Here is a 22796-nt window from a genome sequence, read left to right as displayed (position 1 = left end):
TTTAGTGCACTTGAGCATTTGCTCAAAATTAAAAAGCCATGCGAGGAGACCAGAGACACTTGATTTTCTCAGAGCATTTCAGAAGGTTTGGGGATGAAAAGTGCCTAGTAGTGGATTAATGTTGTTTCTGCTGGCTGCAGGAGAAGATTGCACCTGAAACCTTCCTAAAACATTTTTGGGAGCACAAGGCTAAAGAGTTGAATTTAAAAAAGAAAATTGTATGGTTTTGTGGCTCTTAAATGTAATTCTTAAAACAGTTTGCACACCCAATGCAAATGTGAGCATTTTAGATGCACTTTAGCTGAAGACTTTACAGTGCTGAAACATTTGTTTCAGAGGACAAGAACATATTTGGAAAACAGAAGTATTTCAACTGTCTATCAGTTTTTCTATCTCTGTTATAACTCCTAACTGTTGGCCTCACTGTTACCCCAAGTGTGTGTCTCTGTGTGTGTGTGTATAAAATGTTCTTAAAAAGCAAAAACTTATTCAACTTATTTCTTTTTCAGAGGAGTTGGATTCAGTTTTCTTTTCTCCTGGGTGCTGATGACTGTAGTGGTGCTCACGTTTGTCACAGGTGGAAATGTAGAAAAACTGGTCTGTGAGCCCTTTGAAGATAAAAATTTATTCAAGGTGAAGTTATTCATGTTATTAAAAATTATTAGGATCCCAGTGAGTCCCAATGGTCTTGTTAGCTCTGTATGGCATATTATTTTTTATAGGACACTTTAAGTGAGTTTGGATCTGGCTTTACTTTCTCCTTACACACCAAATAGAGATATTCATCCTTTCTTGGTTTAATTTGCTTTGCAGTGTAAGTACTGCATGCCTGTCTTCCTTTGGAGACAGATTTTTCTGATTCAGCTTTCCTCAGTGATGGGAAGCTTTAATATTCACTTTCTGCGCCAGAGTTTGAATTTGCTGTTATTCTTATATTTTCATTAGTGGGTGATAAGCTTAGGTGTGGGTATGTGTCAAAAGACCACATATGAACAAGTACATGAAGAAACTTGGAATTATAGTAACGTTACTGAATTTTGTCTTCTAGGTTTTGGATACACCTTACTTACTAAATCAGCAATGGAAAAACTATCTTGCTGGCATCCTCTTTAAAAACCCAAATGTTAACTTGACTTTTGAAAAAGTGTACAGGTATTAAAATTATGATTAAGATTTAATTCATTTCATATTTAATTCACTTTTAGTTCATTCATTTTACACATACTGATTTGGTGGTATCTTCCATGCTTCGTTTTCCAGGCACATCCAAAAATCACACATGTTCCAGAAGACATTCTGATTTTCTAGTGAATCACTAGCAAAAGCAATTTTCTCCCATATATGAGTTATTAGAGGTAGTCTTAGCATAATATTGTATGGTGATACTGGTCAAACTCTTTGATAAAATATTTTGCATCTTTGAGACAACTATTAATTACTTTTCTTGTAGTCTTAGCTTCAAAAAATATAGCCAGTATTTTTTTTCTAAAGGATTGATTTTCTTAGAATAAGAAAAATTCATTAATCATTCTTTTAATACTTGGTCCTCCAGGTGGTTTTTAGGCTGATCTGTGTATTTGTGTTTTTTTAGTGATTGCAAGGAAAACAAAGGAATTTATACTTCCCTTCACCTGGAATACCTGTTCAATATCAATGAGTTTCTAAATATTAGTATGGTAAGTAAAGAAACTATGAGTGAGTGTGTGATTGTTTCTGAAGGATGTTTGCTCTCAAAACATTGTACAGTGTGTCCTGGTTTTATGAGATTTTTGGTTTTATATACAAAACATCCTTCAAGGAGTCAAGAACTGTCCAAGCTAATCTGAAAAAAGAAGTCTAGTTACAAATAAGATGATTTTTACCACTCTTAGTGGTCCATGTGCTTTTTTTATGGGTGCTGATAATAATGTTGGTTTTAACTTTGAAGCTTGCATAGAAGGAAGGTTGAAGTCTAGTGTCTTCCAAAGGCTGCTTATGGTGTTTTAATGACAGTCTTCTTTTTATGTAAATGCCTTTCTTGGTGCGTTCTCTTCTGATTACAGTCAGATTTGTGTTGATCTAGGATATGATATACCGTGGTCTTAAGAATGGTTGGAAGGGGTTGGGATTAAATAATCTTTTCAGTTAAGCTCTAATAATCCGTGACTGCACTGTCATTACATGACTGTAGTAATTTTGGGGTTGCCTGTAGTCCCTGTCTTCATTACAGCAACCCCTCAGGGATACATGTTCTGTACTGCCAGGCACTGAACCCACAGTTAACAGACAGAGTCCCTGTCCCAAATAATGTTCTTAAGGATAACGTTTCCTGGAGGGATGTTAGTCTCTCTCTTAGGAGGGACTAGCATTTATTCAGGGAAGCCTGCTTAAAACAGAACAGAAAGCAAGTAATTCATTGGTATGAAAGAGGCATAGGTAGGTTAGAACTTGGCCTGACTGGGTACTGTGGATACTGCAGGGAAGGGAAGAACACTGCCACCAACATTACCTGGTGGATTAAAGTTAATTAAATTAAACTGATGTAAGCAAAAGTCAGTGCATGCTTCTCTGTGGAAATGAGTCATCACCAAAAGCAAGATGCTTTGGGCAGGGGCTATAGCAGAATATGAACTGGTTGCAAACTACTTTTATGCTTTTCTTTTGTTTCCTTCTCAGTATACAGAAGATGTGGCACTTAAAATTGAACATATTCAGATAAACCTCAGCAAAATCATTCTGCTGGATGAAATTGGGAAGGAGAATCTTCTGAATTTCAGCTCTTCAGGAATAGATGGGATAGACTTTTCAGCATATTTGACAGAGGTGAGACTGTAGTCAACCAGAGACATGACTGGGACAAAGTATAAAATGAAATATTTCTTTAACTATGGGCAAAACAGAAAAATCTGCTTTTGTGTGAAAGGCCATATTTTGAAGGATAATAGAAGTTGGGGAAAAAAAGCACTTCAGAAGTTAAGGTCAGTAAATATTTAAAGAAATAAAGAGTAAACAGAGTAGGTAGTATAGTTAAGTACAAACTGTGTAAATGCAATAACAACACACTCCTTTTCTCACTATTCACATCTTGTTTCAGATCAATAAAAGTGTTACCAAGGTTGATCTTCTCTCCTTTGCTAATGACTTAGAAGCAAGAGCAGACCAGCTGGTAAGTTTAATTCAATAATAAAATAATACATAAAATGTATCATTTTTATATCATATAAGTATAAATACATGGCAAAGTAGACTTTCTGTGGGAGAATTCTTGTACTTTAGACACTTACATACATTGTGCACTGTCATGTAAGGAAAAACTTTCTAGAACAGTGTTTCCTATGAGTTATATTTTAGATGTTGCTAATTATTGATTTTTGTATGCTGTTGTGCAGTTTCTGCTTTGGAAGTCTGTTTTCTTAAATTGCACTGTTTGCTTAAGAACTGAGGGGAATACTCCATTCCAGTATTTCCTGTTATGCTCTCTACATTTTCAGGTCCGAGATAGAAGAAAAATGGGTTAGATCATGATGGAAAAGATGGTTTGAATTAATTTTCTTTCAGTTAGTGAGCGGAAGACTTTGCAATTAGTGATGATATTTATACTGTGGCAGCTCATAAGAGCTCTAGTGAGAACTGGGGCTGCATTGTTGAGGGAGAATGCACAAAAGAAACCCTGTCTTCTCTGAAGGGGTTTTTGAAAGCAGACACATGGAGAATGGTCAGAGGGTACTGCTACAACATTTCCCACAAATGAATCAGTCTGCAAGTGGCACAGATCCATGTTAATGGATAGTGACTATTCACTTGATACGTTTGTATGCATGTCAAGGTCGTTTTGTACTCATTTTTCAAAATTAAAGTCATGGTTTGGACACCGGCCCCAGACAGATTCCTGCTTGCAATGTAGGAGGAAGAGTTACACTGCACACATACTACAATTGGTTGGATCACTAAGGGACACAGCAGAGGGAGACCACGTTGTTTGCAATTTATCAGATATCCATCCGTCCTTCCTCCAGGGAAAGGAGGGCACCAGTGGAAGCCCCTGCTTTGTTTACTTCAGCTTTTTGCATAATTTGTGCACACCTGTTGCTGGGTTTGGTTTTTTGGTGGGTTTTTTGGTGGTTTTTTTGTTGTTGTTGTTGGTTGGGGCTTTTTTCTGCTTCATGTGCACTTGTGTCAAGGTCAGCTGCTCCTGGAGTTTTCCTGTATTGTAGTTAGCAAGTTCTCCAAGCACCATCGGTGAGCTGCACATTGCCTGCTTACCCATGTAGGTTGCCTGCTAACTTGGGCACATACCAGTATCTTTGGCCACACTTTACTTCAATTTCCAGTTTTTACTATGCCATTTGGAAGGTTATACAGGTGAGGTGGTTTTGTTGTTGATTTGGGGCTATTTTACAAGTGAAAGCTGGAGTTCTTCAAACATGTTAACATCGAGTTGCCCCTGAGATATGTTCTGCATAGTTTCATAAAGGAAAATATATTGTCCTGGTAGGCTGTTTTCATTATTTTTTATAGTAGTAGAATCTTAAGGAAGCAGTAGAATTGAGAATAGATCAGACAGAGTAATTTCTTCATATAAAAGACAAATGCAGTAGTAAATGTGTTCACTATAACAGTGTATGTTTTTATTTCTTCCTTGTGATGCTATTTAATGTAATCTATGAAATGTCTAAAAAAAGCCCAAAACCACAGCAATACAATGTATTACAGACATTAGATTATTAAAAAATGATACTGGTTTCCACGGATATTTTATAATCCCACTTTGTTATTAGTGATAGATCTTAGAGTAATCAATTAAAAAATAAACTAAAAACTTCTGGAATTCATGCTTACATGAACATTTCCCAGGAAGGAAACACATCTCTGAGCATTGAGGTCTGCCATTATTACACTTCCAAAGTTAACAGTGTGTATTCGGTGTAGATGCAAGGAGCCAAGTGGTTTTGCCACCAAAAGGAAATGGAAAATAGATTTATTTCTGGGAGTAAAATGAAATTTTTAGGGTTTTGCAACGAGCGTGAGCTCCAGACAGGCATTTGGACTTGAAAATCAGGGCACGAACTCAAATCTTCTGACTGAAAGGCAGGAGCCACAGAAATGGAAAATACCCTTCACAGGCATCTTTCCAAGTTGCTGGCTGAAAATATCTATATTTCTGTGCCTCTCAGAAAGCAGAGGATGCCTCAGGGTGATGTCCACATTGCCAAAACAGAAGCAAGTACCCATGACTGAGAGATGCTCGTCCCAGCTGGGGCGCAGTGCTGCGGGGTTCTTGCAGTGAGGTCTGGCTTGTGGCAACTGCTAGGGAGGTGTGCTCACTCTTCTGTATTTAAAATTACTTAGTGCACCATGTGAAAATTCCCTTCAGTTAAATCTGTGCTGATAATGTTGTAGCCAGAAAAGCAAGGTGATATATCTGGTTTGGTTGTTGAGGCTTGAATTATTAATACAGTGATTATTTTCCCCTCCTTGTGTTGAGGAATTCAGTTTGCCATATCCCATTTTTAGCATGAGCTGTTCTGGAGTGGATGGGTATAATGTGCAACTTTCTTTGGTTTTTGCTTTGTTGGGAAGCTTTGAGATTACTGAACAATACTGCATAATTGCATTTTTTGCAGCCAAAAGGAGCACTGGAAAATGCCTTAAAAGGACACGCAAACAGCATTCGGATGATTCATAACCAGCAAGTTGTTCCACTAGAGCAAGCTATGGTAAAAACATGAAAGTAATATTGAAACATTTGTAGAAAATATGAATCTCTAAATCTCTTAAATAAAGGTTAGAGGGCTGGACTTGCATTAGCACAGATTGTGTCAGTGAAGAGTAATCTGACTAAAGTATGTGTTTAATAAATAGTTTTCCTACTTGTAATACTACTGTTTTATAATACTGTTTAAAATCATGACCTTTTTCTTCACTATTTCTTTCTGTAGCTACTTGTGGTTATATATGAATAAAAGAGGAAGCAGGGGAGAACTTTACAAAGCTCTAACCCGAAATCACTCGTTTTCTTTTTTGCTTGCCATTTGTCTTCAGTAATAAAGGCAGTTACCACTTTCACACTTTATTTCTTGGAGTTAGCAGTCACCTAACAGAATTGGAAACTCTCGAGAGTAGCATTTAGAGCCAAAGTGGTTTTTTTATTGATGCTCTGAAAGATGTCAAAGGGCTGCTTCTGCCTGATTTTGCCAAACATGGATTTGTATAGTATCAAGCTGTGAATCTCCTACCTGCTTGATGTTACTTCTTCCTCTACATAACATGAAGACCTTTAATTTATCCTGGCATCTGATACAGTATTTCTGCCCCTATCAAAGCCGACCTGTAGAAAAACATTAGGTCTTCTGGTCCACTCTGATTCTATGCTGTTCTTTCCTAATTAACTCCTAATTATTTTCATCTCTTTTTTCTTTTACAAAAACTGACTGTCAAGAAATATGTTAAAGCTAGGGTAAGTGCTTTTTCCCTTCAGAAACTGCACAATATAGAATTCTCTGAACACTTGGTTCTGATTTTAACTGTTCTGTCCTCCCTCCAGCTAAATCTTACTGAGTTTGTTGGATCTAACTCTAGTTAAGTCAGTGCTGTTGGCAAAATACTGATTAAACCCACAATGTATTCATTTTAATGCAGTTGTTACTGTTACACATAGTGTGATACTTAGTATTAATAACAAAATAATCTATAGAAGATCAAAGTATTAATATAATATTAAACCAGGTGTGCTCATACCTGTAGTAATGACTTGAAGCTTCTTTTCTCCCCTCTTTTCCAATAGAGCACTTTAAACCAGAGCGTTAGGTTACTGAAGAAAACATCATCTGAACTTATGGTAAGCTTCTCTTTCTGGCAGCAGGAACATTTTTGTGTTTTAAATCCTTTCGCCACATATGCAGGGCATATATTTTCAGTGCAGTTTTCTTCTATTTACAGCTGTTCTGTTACTGCGAGAGATTGTAATGTATTGAGGTAGTAACAAGGAGTTAGATATCTCCTCTGCGCAAAAAGGGGAAAAAAAATGAATGGTTGAGGTGTTTTTTGGAGAATGAATTGTAAACTGAGTTGTCACATGATAAAATAGGCTTCAGTACAGTTCTGTATAGTGTGCTTATTCATTTTCCTCAAAATGTAGGTTTATTGTTTTTCTAGAATCCTTGACTGCAAAACTTGGGGGGAACGACCAAGAAACAAAATGCAAGAGTACAACTGACAAGAGAGAGCTTTGTGATTCACATCCTTAACCACCTCTTGTTCCATGTTCAGCTCCCACTGGGCTCTCTTTCATTAGATGGTACCTGTTAACTCCCTGCTCCTGCAGCAGCATCCTCACTGTGGGAACCTGGATCTGTATAGAGGCTTCCCCAGGGCAGCCCAGGTTTCCTCTCTAGGTAGCAACTGCTGCCTGCATCACAGTGAGACCAACTGGCTCCATGCTCTGCCAGAGAGTGAGGCCAACAGGACAGTTACTTTTCTGGGAGCAAAGCTTTCTGTTGCCACCAGCCTGCCTTGGCTCTGGTAGCAAGAATCTAGGCACATTAACATGGTCATAGTTACAACAGCTTTGTGGGTCATACCTACCTCAGTGCTTCCCATTGCATTTTTCACCCATCCACAGCAGCAGACCAGTTAGATGTCTTTTAGAGTCTGTGATTTGAGTCTGGGTGGGGAGGTAAGAAACCGTAAAATAAAGTGTTGATGAGAAAGGGATCATGTTTGACATCTCTACATTTTCAGGCTCTATGTGCACTGTTCTTTGTGTGTGTTCTTTGAAAGACTTTATGGGGTTGTATATATATTGAAAAAGCATCTCAATCCTTTAGGTTATTGAATACTGGCATATTCTGGCTGTATAGAATCCTACCCTAGTCATCAAAAGTTTTTGTGATAGTATATGGCCCAATGTTTTCTTCCTGTGCACCGTGTGTGTCTGTAGTGCATATACAGGCATTGATGTAACTATTTCTACACTTAAAGAAAAGAAAGAGAGTGGAAGATAAAACAGATCCTAGTATATAAATTAGTTGTGTAGTTTCCAGGAAAAGATACTAGTCTTAACCACTGATACAAACCTTTTTTAGTAGTGAGAGAATTTTGTCAGATGATCATGAATCCTTAGGCAGGCTCATGTTCTGTCTAGAATTGCATGTTTTGTCAGATTTTGACAAGACAGTGACACTGGTTCATTAAGAGAACAGGTCCTGACAATGGCTCCAGAACCATTGCAACAGCCTGAAAGGGATTTATTTATATTAAACACCATCTCTTCCTCTCCAGGTTAAGGTGAAAAATGTCATTAGTGCTGTTAATGCTGCCCAGTTTCTCATAAATAACAACGCTTCTCAAGTTATTGTCCAGGTAAGCTTTATTTGATCAAAGTACATTAATTTGATGTCATGGAGGTAGAGGTTAACTTGCTTTTGTTCTCTTTTATCTGGTCCTAGGAGACAAAAAAGTACATGGATACCATAGTTGGCTACTTTGAGCAATACACTGAGTGGGTCAAGGAGTCGGTAAGGTGCATTTACTTAATTGAGAAAAGCTATGTTTAAAAAAAAACATAATAAAGCTAAATATAATAATAATACCACCAAAATGTTACTTTTGGTATGTTCTATAATTTCAGTTTTTAATACATTTGTATTTAGTATCAGTGAGAAAGTTGGTCTCGTAGAGTTTTGTTGGGTTTGCAGAATAGAAATGAAGAGCTGTGTTGTTTGGAATGCAGTGCAAATTTAACAATGTTGTTTTCAGGGCTAGCCTGAAATCTACCATTTGTAGCAATACTGCATTGAGTCTCACCTGCATAGTTCAAATTGATGTCATTAGCGTCTTGTTTTAAATTTCTCTCTTCAGCTGCAGGCTTTGAGAAAGTAAGCTGATGTTTAAAAGATGTTCAGATGGTAGCATATCCCACTGGTATTTATTTTGAATTTGGGTAGGGTGAGACATAACAATTTAGTAAAATTTAACTGTAAGCAAGTTTTGAGATTCTTATTTTATTCTGTTAGATATTGTATTTTTTTTAAATCTTTCTTTCAGATTGCCATGGAAGTAGCAGCATGCAAACCTATTGCCAACGTGATAGATACAGCAGTAGATATTTTTTTATGCAGCTATATAACCGATTCTGTGGTAAGAAACATTTTATTTTACTCAAAATTGGGGTATCAAGTGGGAAATTCTTTTAATGTACATCTACGTGTAATTATTCCAGCTAGACTATTCTGAAGTAAAATAATAAAGTATCACATACCAAGTTATGTAAGGAAAATGATCTGATCTGGATCAAGTCCAAAGACAAACCAGTGCTGGACTTGTTTTAGGTTTTCATTAAGCTTCAGCTTGTATTAGCAAGAATTTTGTAAAATCAACTGATTCTGTACCACCTTGAAGTGGAAAAGCAGAAAGGTCTGAAGTTTCAGCTGTAACCATTTCTGACTTACAGGATTGGAGTGAGAGCAGAAAGTGAGTGGAAAATACAAGGGAAAACTTTCTCAAGTATCTTTCCTGGAATCTAGAAAACCTAAATGAGGTTTTATCACTTGACTTGTAGCAGACAGATCTTGATTAGTTTCTGTATGTTGGGGACTTGGAGCATGACTTGTAGCAGTATATAAGGGCAATACTGGCTTTTTCATCTTGCCAAGAGAGCTTGGAAAGAGGACAGCATGTATTAAAAGTAAAGCAAGCAACCATGTACCTGGAAAGTACCTAAAATGTCTCCTAGCTATTACTTAGCTTTATGGCACATTGAGCTGGGTCCTAATCGTACCAGCAGTAAATATGTGCAAGCTGTCAAAGGCAAAGCACTCTAACCTTGATAATGCTTAACTAAGTAATGCTTAATCTTGGTAATGCTTAACTATGAAAACCTCTTAACCTGCTGGAATCATGTTGTACTCATTGATTAGTTCATACATTACAGAGCTTCTGTTCTCCTTTGTGGTAAGAGATGATCCATGATTTTCCCTTACAATAGAACTTAGCTGAGTCACTTGGAAGTCAAAATCCCTCCAGCCAATACAAATCAAATTTGAAAAATCATCATTTTAACATCAGGTTATAACTCAGTTCAACTGTATGATAATGAAATTAGTTACACAAACAGGGCTTCAATTAACAAGTTATAAAGTACCTTGAGAAAGTGCTGTGAACTCATATTTTGACAAGAATTGCAAGAAAGATGGTTTAAAATATCAAGGAAAAAACCCAACATGGCTAGTAAATTAAGAGTGAGATGGGAAGTTGCTTTCTAGCCCACAGCTGAGTACATTGAAATAACTTCTTAGGCCACTATGGCCCTGTAGCTTTGAGCAACTTTGGCCATATTTCTGTTTGGTTACATTTGTAAGATTGGTCGTGTTCTTAGGTTGGCTCACACTGACAGTGGAGAATGCTTTATGTACCATGTTCCACACTGGTATAAAGGAGCTCAGACAGACCATCAGACCGGTGCCACTAATTTCTGCTGTGTTCTGGGAACAGTGGTTCAAACATCAAGCAGGGGTTATTACTTTTCTGGTTAATTTTCTCCATGATCTTTTTTTTTCTTGATTTTGTTTTGTTTCAGAATACCTTCTGGTTTGGTTTGGGAGGCTCTTCAATGTTTTTAATTCCTGCCATAATTTTTGCTGTAAAACTCTCTAAATACTATCGTAGAATGGATACAGAGGATGTGTATGATGAGTAAGTATATACTCCTAAATAAACTAAATGGCAAATGGATTAAAATGTTTTTTCTAGTGTTTCATGTGAAGGCTCTATAATCCTTAAACCTGTGCTGACAGAGCAGATGCCCATGTTCCTGGGAAATGCTGCTGGTTTGGGTCGGTGCCTGCAAAGTGCTTCATGCAGTTGGCCTTTGGGGTCCATGACTCTGCAGATAGTGCTGGCTCTGACCTTGAGAAATTTATTTCAGGATGAGGTCTTCAGGGCTTCATGAGCAATGTTTATATAAATAAGTTCCAAATGTGCAAGTTATTAGCTCTGCTAAGTAACCTGTTAAGGTGAATTATGCTTGATTTGTAATCTCCTTGAATTAATGATTTGCTTTCTTGCTGTCTTAGTTATTCCTAACCAGTCTTTCCTTTTTCAATTGCAGTTCCTCTGTCTCAGGGACTTGGCATTTTACTTTATGATAACTATTCTTACGTATTTTCCCATCAGTTTTGTTTTTACTGTTTTCTTTTCTGCTCTTTGTTTTGCTCATCGTTTATGTAACCTGTGCACTGCATTTCTCACATTTCACACTGGTCATTTTTCATGGCACATTCACAAGTCAGTAGAGCAGAAACAGTCGTGTACAGCTAAAATTACTCACTTATTACTGTCTAGTTAATTACTCCTCCTTTTCTGTGTTTTTTAGTGTCGAAACTATACCCATGAAAACGTAAGACATTTTTGCTGATATTTGCTAAAATTATTTTATTAATATGGGAGGGTTTATATTTTTAATGTAACTTGTTACTTCTAAAGAGGTAACGTGATCTGTTTCACCAGACTTTATACATTATATTAGAGTATCCAACTCAACAAGAATAGAAAAATAATTAATTGATTTTTTGAGAAGATAAAAATATTTTAAAATGTAAAATTATAATTATGCCATAACTCCTGAAAGTTACAAAGGATAAATTATATTCTATTGTACAGACACAGTTTATCTTTGCATATCATACCATCACCCATGTACATGTCTTAGAAGCCATACTGTACATAGTGCATCTTATAGTTAACATGGTCTTTCTTGGTGTATTTATTTTATTACAGTACAGAAAATGGTAATAATGGTTATCATAAAGAGCATTTATATGGTATACACAATCCTGTTTTTACAAGGTAAACCAAGTCTGAAACTGCATGCCTTCATGTGTCCTTACTTAAGCTACTCTTTTAATCATCTGTTCAATTTTCTGCATGCTTTAAAGTGAATCATTTAATTTTGTTTGGTTTTTTGCATGATTATTAACTATAACAAATGCTGTATGATTTATATTTCTCAAATATTCTTTACATAACAGCAGACACTGTAGTAATTTCCTGCAGCTTAACAAAGGAATTGCCTATATTTGATCTTCAAATCCATGTAATTAGGTATTTAGCTAGCACAGTGGGTAGTCCTAAATTGACAAACCTATTAAAATACTCTGATAGCAGTTGAATGTGATAGGCTGGGATGCATTTGTACTCTTGAGTAATTTTATTTTTTAAATGGTGAGAAGGGCTTTTCCTGTGCAGAAGGCAGGTGATTCACGTATGCAGAAAGCATGAACATAGAAAATGGGTGTTTCTGTATGGGTAGGACTAGAATGTAACATCACAAAACAAGAAGTTCAAGTTATGTGTAAAAAGAGGAGATTTGGGTTCTTTTCTGCCTCTGCAACAACCGTGCCATAAAACTTAAACTAGCTGTGAGAATTTCAGTTTCCATAGGGATAACATAGGATGTCCCACAACTTCAGTATTTGGCTTTGCAGACTTTGCAAGTTGCATAAGGAAGGATCAAATTTATGATTGAAATCTGTAGCTCACTGTGCTTTAACTTGCAACTTCATGACTGAAAGTATAGGTTGATTATTTGCAGAGAAGATATAACCACTCTTAAATAATGGGTAAATACCAAGAGAGCTCAGAGTTTGGGTCTTGTCAGATTTTATGGCTGCATCTGATGATGATGATAATGATTATTATTAGTAGTAGTATTTAAAACTGTATTTTACAATACTTATTTACTGACCAGATCTTGATTCCACATCTCATTCTGAAGGAGTTTTTAGTGATATTTATGATCACAATTTTTGTGGTCTGTTCTGCAACTAAAGGGTACTTACTCTCTAAATTGACTGACAAGGTGTTTAATTCTAAAGTACTGTCCACTGTCATTTTTAAGAACTTTCAGTACTGTACATAAGAGGAAACTAATAATTGCTCAGGCATTGGAAGTCCCTTTCTGATCTTTGAATCTTTAGTGTAGATATTAATACTCTTAAGGTTCATATCATGTTTTATTGTGGTATTTCAGTCGTCGATGAATAGGTAATTGTGTTCCTGAATAACCTAAAAATGACTAGCATAAAATAATGTTTTACACAAAGATCCACTAGTTCAGTCCTGACTTCCTTTTCCTAAATTCTGAGTTACTTAAAATGGGCTTCCGTAATAAAATTTAAACATTCAGTTTGAAGCAGTGCTGGCTTCTGATCTGCTGAGATAATTTGAAAAACTGCTAATTATGGCATACATGCTTTGAATTTCTCAATATGGAATTCCCATATGAATAAAGTCTTGGTTTTAATTTTCATTTCAGCATACTCTTCACTTTTATCCTTGATTTTTTTTGATTTCCTACAAATTATTTTTGGAGATACTTTGAGGGATACAACTTTGAATAGATCTCTGTACACCTGTACTTTTGCAGGTTTAAAGAATCCCATAGGGTTGGGATTTTTTTTTTTTTGACCTTCAAAATCAGGAAAGAGAGGCAAATATTTTTATAACACTAAGATATGTAAGTACAAGTGAGAGGTCTTTGAGGTGTGTGTGTCTCACACAAGGGGTTTTCATATACATATCAAAGATACAAATAACCTTAAATGCAGCCACCATTTTTGTGAGAGAAAAACAGGAGGCTTAAGTTTAAAGAGGATTAAGTTTGCAAAGGAATGGTGTTGGATAGGTGATCCAGGCATTTCTTTCTATCATGAAACAAAGGTAACCAGAAAGGTTGATGGAGAGAACCATGAATCTATTTCCTCTTGTTTGAAGAATGCTTGACTGAATGGGTAAAAGACTGAGAAGAGTCTGTGCCAACTGAGCTGGTCTCACCTTAGTTAGACAGAGTATTTCTGTTCCATTTGTGGCCAAAAGAAAATGATGGGTTTGGTTTCTGTTTTTTTTTCCTTGTACAGCTCTGTGGAACAGTGGTAACACATACTGGAAACGTTAAGGGGTAAGTAATAAGCTTTTTAAGTCAATTCTAGGTCTATTACTACTTTACTATTTTTAAGAAAGCTGCTCTGGTTTCTGTAACTCTCTAAGGTGCTCTAAGGTTTAAAAATAAAAAAACTTTTTCAACCATATTCAGGTTCATATGAAAATCTGTGCCTTCATTCTGTTTAAATGACATTAAAATTTTATCTTTATCAATTTTTTATCAGATTTTCCTGAATTGTTTTTGTTATTATTTCCAGGCTATGTAAATGAGGCTCAAGATTCTTCTACGGGAGCATATCATTATTCTTCCAAGTGTATTGGCATTTCCATTCATCTGACGAATCCTGAGCCATTTGTTTTATGTCAGCTGTACTGTAAATCCCAAATATACTATTGAATGTTATGCCATAAACTACTGTACAGAATATTTTGAGATCAGGGCACTGCCTCTCAAATACCACTGTTCAAGGCTTGAATAAAAATGTTTTCTGTTTTTTACTTTTTTTACACTGGGCTTTGTACCTTACATCACAGTATATAAATTAATTAGATAACAGCCTTTGCCTAGGAATTCTCTGACAGTTGTTCAAGTTCTTATCTTTAATTGTTGATTTGTGTTAAATACAGTACATACACGTTTACATAAAAATACATTTTGTATACAGAGACTTTTGTATATACATTTTTCTTAAAACTTCTAAGTGTTTAGTTAAGATTTTAATATTGTATAATACTCTACACAAATGAATTTACCAGCATGATCAGTGTTGCTATTTGGTGCTCTTGAATGACCACATTGGACTAAATTTGAATTTTAATGGGTTCCACTGTGTCTCTTTGTGCATCAGAAAAGTTCAGTTGTAGTTTTGTTTTCTTCCTCTTTTTTTTTTTTTTAAATTATTTAATATTTAGCGGGTTTTGCAGTATAGACCTAACAAAAACTTTTTGGAGAAGTTTGTTTTTAAACTTTGAGGGGGGGGGTTGGGAGTGTGCGGGTTGCATAATATAGTGAAAAAGCTAAGCTTTCTAGAGTTCAGTAGTACTCAAAAAGAGCATGAGGGATGTCCTATGTTGGCAATTTTTAGAATGCTTTACATTCTCTGTCTTCCTTTTCCTCTTTGACACCCACTTCTGTAACGTCCTTAATGGTGTCACTGTGACTCTTTTGGGGGCAGTGATACTATTCTTGCTAAATAATTTTAAACTGTGATTTCCAATGTTAAAATTCAAATATGTTTAGCAATGGAGTTAACATTTGTGTTACTAAGAGTTACAGCCTTGAATTTAGGCAAACAGTTGCATTGCTGAGTTAGTTAACAACAGAATTCATCAAAAGGCCAAAAGTATGTATGTTACCAGTCTAAAATGTTTTGGCAGGTGAAGTAGTTGGATATATTGATCTAAAATAATCTCTTCATATATCAGTATTGTCAACTTCGTTTCCAGCAAGGTTCATTATGTTGAAGTAGGGTTAATTCTGTAAGTCATTATCATAATTTCAAAGAAATGCTTGAAAAGTGATACAAGTCTTTAATCCAGAATAACCTTAAATTTTTAATTTTTACGTCATAAATGGAAACATTTCTAATTGACAGTATGTAGCATATGTGTATATGTAATGTTCAGAACTGCAGATTTTTAAAAGTTTCTATTTTTAATTTGAGAAAATGTTCCCAGTTCATTTAAATAAAAAAGAACTTACTTAACTACCTGATGTTTGATTCTCAGTTGTTTTGTTGTGTAGAGCTGTCTCAGAAGAGTTGCACTGAGTTAAAATCTTAGGAAAATTAATTTTTTTACCCTGAATAAAAATTTCTGCTGTATTTGACTTTTATTTTTGGAGCAGGATGGACTGAAAGAACATTGACTCTGGGTGAGGGAGCTTCCAACTTCCACAAAGGATCTGAATTATGCAAAGATGGTAGGAATCAAGCTAATGAGTTGTGGAGTATATCCATATAACCTGTTTCTGTAACCCTGACAGGAGAATTAAACATTTGCTAGTTCTTCAGCTCCCATAGTTCACTGCTGGCATTCTAGCTTACCTTGTAAAAGGACAATTGTTTTCTACTGATACAAGAGACCATGAGCTCTTTCATCTGAAGCACAGGCGGACAGAGGACGCAAAGTCAGATGGGAGTGAGACAAACACTTGGCAGTAACCTAGTAGCTGTAATATGTAAATATACTGTAATCCAAATTTTGGTATTTATCCTTATCCTTGTAATTTATTTGTTTTCATGATTAAACTTGAAAACTTTGAGAACAAGAGATCTGAAAGTGGTATAAAGTAACTTTTAAGTTGTTTTAAACTCTTTAGCAGTTATTAGAATGAGACAGATGTCTTTAGTTTCTTATCTAAGAACTGTCAATGCTGTTGTGCATAACAAAGTGCAAACAATACAGTTGTTTGTCAAGTATTATGAGGCATTTGAGTGCTTGCAATAGGGATTTGAAATCCTTGAAATTAAGTGTGAGGTGGGCAAGGGCTTTTCCTCATGACCTTCTGAATGCCAGGGGAGTTACAGTGATTTTTCCTTAGCTCTGCTTTTAGTTACTGCAGCAGAAACCACACTAAAATATTTCTATTCTCTTGCCTTTATTTTATGTCATTTTTACAGCTCACTTTTTATGAACAGGAAAATACCTTTTTTAAAAAGAAAAAAAAAAGTAAAAAGTGATGAAGCACAAATATCTCTCTGATATGCTTTGTGGTCTGTTTCCTGCTGCTGTGACCCATGATAAATTAGTTCTGATGTCTTGCTCTGTCAGCTGAAAGTAACTCATGGTGTGACAATGATGATAAAACTTCCAAACGTTTGGTGTATGTTTAGGCCTGTAATACCTTATTTTGCTCAAGCTTTATTCCTTATCTTGCTTAAGTATTGCAAGTGTAAAAATCTTTCATGGCTCAAAGAATGTACGGTTTATCTTTCATGCATCCTCAGTGCATGTCATGTGCTGACAAAATGAAGTGCTAAAGGTGCATCCTTACTGTGCAAATCCAAAGAAAACCGGTTGTACAAATCAGCCTTTTTTACTAGGACACATTTATAATCATCCAGATGTAGCTGCAGAGATTGTTTTGACACTTTTATCTTTTTTTCTTTGATATGGTCTTACAAGCTCTGGCATGAAGATAGCTATAAAGCAGCTGGAGAATGGCAAATATCTGTTAAAAATCAAATATGACATGTTCATCCTGAATAGGAATGTGCTTCTCAGTTATACAACTATCGTTCTGTATTTAACTGCATTTACAAGACTTGTCTTGTTACCTTCTTGGGAGTTCACACTCCCAAGGTTATTCGACACTCCCTCAGGCTATAAATTATGGGCACATGCCTACTGAAGTGTGATTTATTATTTTTATAAAAAAGCCCAACCCTTACGTCCCATGTTTTGCTGGAAAGAGGCTTCTTTGTGCACCAAGCCTTTAAATTGTGAGCAACCATTTACTTACTGATTTCGCTTTTTTGGATCGTGTTGCTCAGGGATCTCGGTCAACTCCTCACACCATGAAGGGTTTTACTCTTCTTTTCCTAGTTGTTATCTGTGGTATGGGAGGATTGGGACAGAAGCTGAAGCCAAAGAGAAGAAGCAATGGTGAAGAAATCAAATTTCGGACTAAAACCAAAGACATTTGCACAATGAGCATTAGTGGGGACGATGAGGAGATGAAACTTAGAATTGAATGCAAAAGCCAAGCTATGTCCTACTGGTGTGAATTCACTGGCAAGCCATCAGTCTGTCGTGCTTTCAGAAATAATCCAAAGATTTACTGGAATCAGATCGCTGCGGAACTTAGAAAGATCCCTCATGCTTGTGAATCCACAGAAGTGTTGAAGACCTCCATGTGCCAAAAGGCTCCTCCAGAGGCTCTCATGAAGCAAATAGCTACTGGTGTGGAGCCAGAAGAGCTAGCAAACCAGGAAGAATCAGCGCAGAAAATGTCCACTTCTATGAGAGGAGCAGGGCAAGGGTCTGAAAATGAAACAGAAGCAATGAAACTGGCACGGGAACATTGCTGGGAATCCCTGCATGGTTTCTGCTCCTACATTATTGGCATCTTTAGGGGTTAAGGACTCACTTCAGGTAAAATTAGCATCTGGAAGCACAGTAGAATATACTCAACAGTAATTCTATTGTACTTTTGTTTTAAATTTACTTTGGGGATCTCTCAGGAATGTGGACAGGGAGGGAGATTCTAGTCTCACTTGCTAAAATCTGACATTGCAAATCCTGTTTTGTGGCTTCTGAGGGGCTGGGTTAAACTTTCAGTGATGCCTGTTAGTTCAGGATTCCCTTACAGCCTCACATGAGGTCTTTAGTACGTACTCAGATGTTTGCCCTATCTATTGTTGTTAATCTTACAGTATTTCCATTCTAACTGTTTGAATTGGGCTAATTTTTCTCCTTCTGTCATTCCTTCCCTTCTGGATTTATCCCAGGGAAGTAAGATAAATAACAAATGCATCAGATCCAATAACAAATGCTGCACCAGCTAGAACAAATTAAAACTACATTCAGAAACTGAGAGGATAAAGTTTATTCATCAAAACTGCTAGTTAATAATCAACTATTTTAATTTCAACAATTAGTTAAGAAACAACTTGCAGAAATTAGTAAAACCAAATGGACTGTCTTGGTTTGTGGGTCTGTTACTGTAGGGTTGACAAGAGATCACATGCAGGTGATTGCCTGGTAAGTCTCAGGTTTTCCACCAGGATTTAAAAAGGCAAAGCTCTTCATTGCAGAACTGATTAGTTTTATACACACTTCCATTTCGGCTCAGAGAGAAAGCCAGGAGCTGGTGAGTGAACCTGGCAAACACTTGACAGAAATGGGAGTATATGCAGCATGAGCTGGCAAGTGTTTAGGTTGCTAATGATAATTTATGCCTAAAACAGCAAAGTGACTAATTTTTTTTTCTTTTTTGTTTTGCAGAGCAAAATTATTACAGCTGAAGAAGGGTCCTTGCTGTAGTTTAATAATTTAGACATAAGAATTTTGGTTTAAAAACAAATTATCTCTATTAATCTTGTAGGTGTTTTCTTTTTATGCCCCTAAAATGAAACTTTTTAACAGCCCTGAAAAATGCATGAAACTGGAGTGACTGTGTTTAAAGTGTTAGGATGAACGAACTGTCACTAGACTTGTTACACACCCAGGTGTGCATTTAAATAACAGAGGTTCTGCTTTAGGAGTGCTGACCTTGCATAGGTTTTTGTATGTGCTGATTTGCTTTAGTTTGTTAGAGATGAAAGCTGTTAATGATGATACAGTTAGTGCAAACAATAAAAATAAAATTTTTTTAAACATACTTGTGTGCTTTCATAAAATTTTAACTAGTGCTACTTGTATAAAGTCACAGTATTTGACACTTGTTTCCTATGAGATTGTTGGTAGAATGTGTTAGAGAAGTTACAGGTCTGAGTCATTACTTTCGCACTGTGAACACATTTTCATTAATATTAATATTTTCAATATTGTGAGGTTTATATTACAATGATGAGTTTCAGCCAGCGGGGAAAAAAAAAGATTGTAGAGTAGCGTAAGAATACATTTACATTTCTAAACAAATGTTCATCAGTGATGCATCTGCAGAGTTCAATGTTATCAGGACCTCTTAGTGGTAATATTAACGTTTGGGTTCAGTAGATTTTCTGAAAAGTAACTCACTTGGCAACTTGGGCAGTTGCATAAATTTCATCAAAACACAAAACAAGACCTAATGGCCTGTTGTCAGACTATGACGTGTTTATATTCAGATTATTATTTAACAGTGATCCCTTTTGTTCCCAAGTAAGCTTTGCATCAGGGCTATAACTGGAAAAACTTTATACTGTAGAAATTAGTAGTTTTCTATGTTTGCCATTACAAAGTTTGTGCAAGGTAGTGTTTGCTAAAGTACTTCTCTAGCTTTACTCTCAGATTTGTAATTCTCACTACACAGTTCCAGATTGTGACTGTCCAATCATTAAACTTGGAGCCTTGTACCAAAAAACTTGATATAGTTTTCTGTCTCCAAACCTCTTGAAATATGTGGAAAGAACAGCAAGCCATGAACACAGGATCAGTGCAGAAGATTGTATGTACAAGGCAGAAATGCAGCTTGAATGCTGATAAAATGTAAGCTGTAATTTTGTCTGCCATGAATCCAGTGTGGTTAATCTTCATTAGTAATTTCAGTTACCATTGCCAGGCTCCTGCATTGTGAGTAAAAAAATGTAATAGTACACGTATTGCCTTATTTTTGTCATAGACATGAATATAGTTGTTAGATTTGCAGACATGCAAAATTCATCAAAGTGATATTAGGGAACTTTTTGCGATGTTAAGGAAAGGTTGCATGTTTTCTTGAGGTGTACTTTTAAATATTTTAAAACTCTTTTTTTATCTGATACAAAATCCACTGTGCAGAGGGAATGTTTTGCAGTACAATGAATGTTTTCCACTACAACACTAATGACCTCAAAAATGAGACAATGACTTGCATTGAGAGAAGTTTGAGAGAATCTGTTGCCCCCATACTGGTAGCAGGAGAAAAGAGGAAGTTTCATCAGTTCACCAAAAGAAAATTTTCCCCTTTTATGCCATCAACGAGTCAGCAACTATAATGATCTTGCTTTCAAAATGTTTAAAAATTGGATATTAACTGAAGTACCCCACCTCAGTGTAACAGCACTGTGATTGTATCAGCCACATCACCATTTAATTGTGTTTAGCACCAGAAACCAGTTATGACATTTCAGTTACCTTCTGGGTATGGAAGTGCTATTTATTAAAGGATGGATTGAAAAGGTTTTGTGGTGAGTTTAATGCAGTCTTTGGGTACCTTGTGAATGAAAACTGCTGTTTCATTCATTTTGGGTAAACCAGTTAGTCCCTGTATATGTAAGTACCTCAGGAAATCCGTTCAAGTGGAGGGAGGTCTTTGAATTTGTCTTTATTTTCCTGACAGAGGAACAGCAGGCAAAAATGTCTGGATTCCTGCAGGCGGTGAGACCACTGATACCCAGACCTGCTACTTCTGCTGTTAGTTCAGTGCAGTGTGAGGTGTCCATCTGCCTCGGGATCCTCACATTTAGGTTCCCACTGAAGCAACGCAAGTATTTGTTACTTTGACAAGGGAAGCCTTCAAGAAAAGCAATATGAAGCATTTGGAGAGCCTGTGTATGAAAGGATGTGTATTTAACACGCATAGTTACGATCTAAGAAAGACTGGAGTGAGTGTAATGGGAAGCCGTTGAGATGGTCAGAACTGGAGCATGCTCCTGTGAGGAAAGATCAAGGGAATGGGTTGTGTTCAGCCTGGAGAAGACCTGGGGAGGTGGGGGGGACCTAGTAGCTGCCCCTCGATACATGTGAGGAGGCTATGGAGAATATAGAGCCATGCTCTTCACTGACTTGTGTGATAGGAGAAAAAGAGGTCGTGGTCACAAATTGATACAAGCAAGGTTCTGACTAGATATAAGGGAAAACATTAAGAAGGATAGACACAGCAGTGGGTTCCCCAGAGCAGCTCTGGAATTTCCATCTGTGGAGCTTTCCAAGACCAACTGGACAAAGTTTAAGCAACATAGTCAGAATTCGCTGTGAACTGCTTTGAGGAGAAGGTTGTACTACAAACCTCCTAAGGTGTCTTCTCGTCTGAATGATTCTATGATTTACAATGGAAACACAGAATAAAGCTTATAAGTTCTGGTTATTCAATAATGAACACCTCTCTTAGCATCTCTATCTCCTGAAAGTGAAAAAATGCTCTTAGATCAGCCGTTCTGCCAAATTGAACCAGAGACATTATTTTGTTAAGTACTTTCTGATGGCAGATCTCATCATTAAGTCAAATGCGTCATCTTGGGTAACTTTGTGTTCAGTGCCTCTGACCTTTGATACATATTTTAATTTAGCCTGGTTTTGACAGCAGAGAAAATCATTAAAGAAGTCAGGTGTTAGGGAGCACGAAACGCCTTAAAATCAAATACCCCAACCTAAGAAAATCGCTGTTTGCAGTGTGGAGGGTTTTTTTTCCTGAAGTAGGCCAAATTCACACCCCTATAATATTGCTTAGCCTGCTTGTAAATCATCTCAACTATGCAGTAGTGCACTCTGGTGTTTTCCGAGAGAATTGTTTAGGTGTGCTTGGTTGTTCTTGCAGCTTCACATTTTGCATTCTTGATTTTTCGGTAGATTTCATAGTTAATATGGCATGGATTTTAGGGACAGAGATCTTCCACAAAAATACAAGGACAAAGTAAAAACTAAAATTTCCCAAGGCTGCCTGTTGCCGTTCCTTCTTCTGTAGAAACTTTGTCGTTTTCAATTTCTTTTTTTCTGTTTCTCTTCTTCTCTGAAGAGGAGTCAGACACAGCTCAGGAGATTTTTTTTTGGCTCTCTCTGCTTTTCCCCTTACAAACAGGAGAATTGTTCTAATCAGACTTCAGAGATCATTTTACAGTAACAAAAAGTATGTGATACATGCACAAAAACAGGAGTAAGAAGACAAAGCGGGGGAGATGCAGTGGGTACAATGACATGACATTGGTGTTATCTCATGGACACGTTGTTCACTCTCTCATCTTGCATACAAAGTTAACTGCTTGATGTCAGGCAGGAGGCCAGGTGCTGAATTTCCAGAGTAGCTGTGTGTCCTGGAAGCACAGAACTGTATGTACAGAGCGAAAAAAAAAAATGAAGCTGACGTCTGATTTGGAGCGGAAGTTCATGTTCCCCTCCCTGCCGCCCTCTCCTCAGCAGGTTATAAAACTGTTTGCATAACCTGCTGCTCGCTGTAGGCATCCCTCCCATGGTAACTCCTGCTGCCTCCAGGCTCACAGTGATTGTAGTTAGGAGGGGAAACAGTGGTGTTCTTTTAG

General features: G+C 36.7%; 2 protein-coding genes across 18 annotated transcripts in view; both read left to right on the top strand.

Moving 5' to 3' along the window:
* PROM1 (prominin 1) overlaps window positions 1-15629 on the top strand; it is a 62510-nt gene extending 46881 nt beyond the window's left edge. For 6 of the 17 annotated variants that reach the window (XM_039383567.1, XM_039383568.1, XM_039383566.1 and 3 more), the window contains 16 exons: window positions 510-633; window positions 1049-1152; window positions 1592-1676; window positions 2656-2802; window positions 3074-3145; window positions 5604-5696; window positions 6410-6436; window positions 6764-6817; window positions 8260-8340; window positions 8427-8495; window positions 9025-9117; window positions 10556-10671; window positions 11351-11374; window positions 11755-11823; window positions 13893-13933; window positions 14175-15629. In XM_039383567.1, coding sequence (XP_039239501.1) covers window positions 510-633; window positions 1049-1152; window positions 1592-1676; window positions 2656-2802; window positions 3074-3145; window positions 5604-5696; window positions 6410-6436; window positions 6764-6817; window positions 8260-8340; window positions 8427-8495; window positions 9025-9117; window positions 10556-10671; window positions 11351-11374; window positions 11755-11823; window positions 13893-13911 — 1177 coding nt within the window. In that variant the 3' untranslated portion in view covers window positions 13912-13933; window positions 14175-15629. Of the gene's footprint in view, window positions 1-509; window positions 634-1048; window positions 1153-1591; window positions 1677-2655; window positions 2803-3073; window positions 3146-5603; window positions 5697-6409; window positions 6437-6763; window positions 6818-8259; window positions 8341-8426; window positions 8496-9024; window positions 9118-10555; window positions 10672-11086; window positions 11824-13892; window positions 13934-14174 lie in introns of those variants that run through there. The other 11 variants (XM_039383569.1, XM_027729438.2, XM_039383570.1 and 8 more) reach the window with 5 other exon arrangements.
* Window positions 15630-16250: 621 nt separating this feature from the next.
* FGFBP2 (fibroblast growth factor binding protein 2) lies at window positions 16251-19240 on the top strand. Its single transcript, XM_027729454.2, has 2 exons — window positions 16251-18012; window positions 18865-19240. Exon 1 carries the CDS (start codon window positions 17436-17438, stop codon window positions 17997-17999), a length of 564 nt encoding a protein of 187 aa, XP_027585255.2. The 5' UTR covers window positions 16251-17435; the 3' UTR covers window positions 18000-18012; window positions 18865-19240.
* The last annotated feature ends 3556 nt before the right edge of the window (window positions 19241-22796 follow it).

Source organism: Pipra filicauda, unplaced genomic scaffold (assembly GCF_003945595.2).
Source record: "Pipra filicauda isolate LSUMZ 115617 unplaced genomic scaffold, ASM394559v2 scaffold316_size853178_pilon, whole genome shotgun sequence".
Lineage (NCBI taxonomy): Eukaryota > Metazoa > Chordata > Aves > Passeriformes > Pipridae > Pipra > Pipra filicauda.
Note: the sequence above shows the minus strand (reverse complement) of the source record. Positions and strands in the feature narration are given on the sequence as shown.

Bases quoted from the DNA above. Each gene is read 5' to 3' on its own strand.
- FGFBP2 (XM_027729454.2), top strand. From the start codon at position 17,436: ATGAAGGGTTTTACTCTTCTTTTCCTAGTTGTTATCTGTGGTATGGGA.